The sequence below is a fragment of the Lytechinus variegatus genome, chromosome 6 (assembly GCF_018143015.1).
Source record: "Lytechinus variegatus isolate NC3 chromosome 6, Lvar_3.0, whole genome shotgun sequence".
Lineage (NCBI taxonomy): Eukaryota > Metazoa > Echinodermata > Echinoidea > Temnopleuroida > Toxopneustidae > Lytechinus > Lytechinus variegatus.
In genome coordinates, this window is record NC_054745.1 from 8,178,848 (window position 1) to 8,182,787 (window position 3,940).

Consider the following 3,940-nt stretch of genomic DNA (forward strand, 5'->3'; position numbering starts at 1 on the left):
GGGTGATATACCCCCAAACTCTTGTAGGGGTTATTTTGCACAGAAAGAAAAAAACTCGTTTTAGGGGGTGTTTGGAAATAATTTAGCCACGCGTGTGTACAGCAATACATTTGACTGCGCCCCCCCCCCCCCGGAGTGCTGCGTAGGTTATATATGGTCACATATCCATTGGCGGCGGAAGCAAAAAAAATTTGGGAGTGTCTACCTGAAATTTTGGTATAGACACATCTATCTGTTTATGTATATATTTTCTTGTATTGAACAAATGTTGGCAGTCAGCCGGTGACGTTCTGTAATAAATTCAATTCAATTCATTCATGTAAATAATTGGACAAGCGCCCCAAAAATTTGTGACAAAAAAAGGTAATCAACCTAAATTTTAGGGGGGACAACACACGTTTCAGTGGGGGTCCACGTGAATTAAGGGGGGGGACGCAGGAAAAAAAATTGACAAGCAAAAAAAAAAAAAAGTTATCAAAAAAAAAAGGGGGGGGGGGAACGTCCCCCCACCTAAAATTTAGGGGGGACACGTCCCTCCCGTCCCCCCCCCCCCGCTTCCGCCGCCTATGCACATATCCAGCTAGCCCTCATCCCCCCGTTTCCGAAGGCCATGCATATTTCACGCGTTGCCTGGCCAAGAAGTCTACTCGCATTCAGGCAATCAATTATGCAAATTATTTCGAGGCACGCGTCAAGATATTGCGTAATCGGATTCGCTATTATTGACTGTATAGAGTGTAGTCAAATTTTGACAGGAACCTGTGAAGTACTAAAGATTACCGGTGAGTAATGAAATCTTTGAATAAGTTCAACTTAAAGTTGTCATCGTTAATCCGATTCTATTGAAGGAGGGGGCCAGTCTGTGATAAGTGCATGTGTAAAAATCACAGTATTTTCGGATTTGGTAGAGTAAAAAACGTAGTATGAATCTGTGTGTAGTCCCATGAATGTGCTTTTTTGTAGGTTGCGCCATAAGCTGCTGTGCCCGGAACCCAGGGAGCACCCGCCCGCTGCGCGGGCGGGAGACGTGGACCAGGGGCTTACCGTGTATTTGACCATACTCACGGAACTAGCGTGGTTTATGGTCTAAATATTTCTCCAAATGAATTGTGAAAATAGAAATTATGCACTTACATGACTTACCACGATTATATGGATGAAGGTCTAACGGGTGGCAGTTTCCTGACATCTGGACACAAACTGGAACCTCAAAAAAACGAAAAGTTCTCTCCTACCCCCGTTTCGATCGGCCATTTTGTTAAGAATCATAACAAAAATGGCCGATCGAAGACGGGGGTAGAAGGAGAGAACTTTTCGTTTTTTTGAGGTTCCAGTTTGTGCCCAGATGTCAGGAAACTGCCACTCGTTAGACTTTCATCCATATAATCGTGGTAAGTGCATAATTTCTATTTTCACAATTCATTTGGAGAAATATTTAGACCATAAATCACGCTAGTCCTGTGAGTATGGTCAAATACACGGTAAGCCCCTGGGCTCCCTGGGTTACTGTGCCCGTAAAATGTACTAATGTGTGTGAAACTGAAAGGTACGATAATACGCCAGTGGCGGACTGTACCAGCCTCAGCCTGGAAGAAGAAGAATAATGTTCAGAACTGTTCAAGCGTAAGTAAAAGACAGAGAGAGAGAGAGAGCAAATAATGAAGTACTTATACCTTGGTCACACTACGGCGGCCGTACGGCGAGTCGAAAAAAGTTGTTTCAACATTTTTTTTGTACCAACTACATAAGGTGGTTTGAATTGAAATTGATAAAACGGCTGTTGTCTACTCGCCGTACGGCCGCCGTAGATCAAATGTGACCAAGGTATAACTAAGAGGTCAAGATTTTGTCACCTATGACCTTGGTCACACTTTGCTGTACATTCGAATGAGATAATTCATAATTATTGTTATGCGTTATTACTAATAGTTGTGTCTACTTTACAAACATTTTTATGAAACGCAACCCTATGTTGAGGATTTATAGTTATACCAAAACTTAATAAGATAAAAATATTTTTGTTTCTCACACACTTACGGTTACACCCCTGAAGATATGGTATTGGAAACCATGTGATCGATCATTTTTTTTCTATTTCATTGTCACTTTTTCACTCTATCTCGACTTCTCTCTCTCTTTCCCCCTCTCTCTTCACCTTCTCCCCTCTCACTTTCTCTCTCCTCTCTCTCTTGCTGTTCAGCAGATATCTTATGACTGGATGGAATCAGAGCTAGATGTCTTCTTTCACGCTCAACACAGGCCACGGCCGATCTCTCAGCGGGTTTGCGAACAGAACTAGCGACGTCTTCGGCTCTCTCGGCGGACTCGAAAAGAACTACGACGAAGCCGTGAAGGAGAGAGGGCCCGATGAATTCTTGGACGAAGACAGAGAAAGCCCAGAGCGGGAATTCAAGAAACCTGCTCCTCCCCGCCATGATGGTGGGAGAGGCCGGAGTGAGCATGGACATGATGGAGGCAGGAGGGGTTGGGATCGTCCACATTGGAGGGGGAGGGGTGGCAGGTCGTCGTATCGGGAGGGGCAGAGGAGGCAACAGAAGACGCCGGATTACAAGTTGCACCCCGAACGATGGACCGAATACAGCCTCGAGGACACTGACGTATCGGGAGAGTCTGCTAACAAGAGAGCAGCTGTAGACTTCCTCAGGGATCTGAGGAAGAGAAAAGCAGAAGAACAGCGGGGACAGGCATGGGATGCCGACCTTTATACAGGGAAATTAGAGTACAAAAAGCCTGTCTTGAAGTCTAATACTGAACAGTCCGATCAAACAGATAAAAAACAAAGCTATGGCGATGTTCATAAGATGGCAGAATTTCAGTTTGGACAGTCCAAACCAAAGGTGAGGAAGCCGCCATCTGAACGGGTATCAAGTAGCCGGGGCAGTGGCTCATCTAAATCAGACTCAATAAGCTTGGGGCATTTGGGTGAAGAGGAAGATGGCAGCCAATCAGAAGGCTCTATCAAACAAACTGACCAATCATGCGATAGCAGCATTCAAATTATCCAATCGGATTCTTCTAACACTGTAGGGAAGGATGCCGAAGATGGGGATGAGTTGAAGGAAGCCATGGGCGATGGAAAAGGTCAAACTGAGAAGCCCGTTTTCCAGAGAAAAGCGGGGAAAGGAAAGAGGCACATTAGAGGGAGAAAAACCACAGATGAAGAAGATGACTAAATAAGAATATTCATACATGTAGATTACAAGGGAATTAGTAAAGAGCCATTTCACATGTACCGGTATCTCAACCTACATATTGTAATCCTACTTCATCTACAATCAGTTTGTCTGCTGACCATCTTAATTCGATGGATTCACAATACGGTGCCAATCTATCGGGTGCAGCAAACAGGCAAAATTTCTAGCTTGGGGGTCGACATCGATGCGCGCAGGCAGCGCACAGTGCTAGTGTACAATGTGAGTGTGATGCTTAAAAAATGAAGACCGTATGGCAAGAATTGGCAAAAACAGTCTAAATTTCACAAAGAAATATGTGGGCAAATTTCTCTTCTTCCTCCTGGACCCTAATAAACAGCATATCCGGTCGAGCCGAGTCGGTCAGCACTGAATAATCGGATGCATGCATGCACTTTAGTGTTAGCATGCACAACAGGGCCCCGTCTTACAAAGAGTTTAATTGATCCAATCAATCGTATCTATGGAAATCCATCAGTGTCATAGTTTTTCTACATGAAATTTGCAAATTTGTCAAGAAATCAATGAATTTATGAATATACATTCATATCTACAATTTCCAGCTATGGAAAGCCAGCAAAATCAATACATAAAAGTGCATTTTATGTATTGATTTTGCTGGCTTTCCATAGTTGCAATTTATCCAATCAATTGCAACTCTTGTAAGACAGGGCCCAGATGTCAATTTTTTTCCCATGGTGAATTATGTCCTGTCCGCTGCAACCGAT

The 3,940-nt window shown here is 43.8% G+C and overlaps 1 protein-coding gene across 2 annotated transcripts; it reads left to right on the forward strand.

Annotated features, from left to right (window-relative positions):
- The first annotated feature begins 729 nt into the window (after positions 1-729).
- LOC121416489 (protein TSSC4-like) lies at positions 730-3,669 on the forward strand. 2 transcript variants are annotated; one of them, XM_041609982.1, is made up of 2 exons: positions 730-782; positions 2,204-3,669. In XM_041609982.1, exon 2 carries the CDS (start codon positions 2,235-2,237, stop codon positions 3,192-3,194), a length of 960 nt encoding a protein of 319 aa, XP_041465916.1. In that variant the 5' UTR covers positions 730-782; positions 2,204-2,234; the 3' UTR covers positions 3,195-3,669. The 2 variants fall into 2 exon arrangements, with proteins under 2 accessions (XP_041465916.1, XP_041465917.1); XM_041609983.1 differs by having other exon boundaries at positions 736-782; positions 2,201-3,669.
- Positions 3,670-3,940: the final 271 nt, after the last annotated feature.

What these genes read in the sequence shown, in the direction of transcription:
- LOC121416489 (XM_041609982.1), top strand. Translation starts at nt 2,235, where the DNA reads ATGTCTTCTTTCACGCTCAACACAGGCCACGGCCGATCTCTCAGCGGG.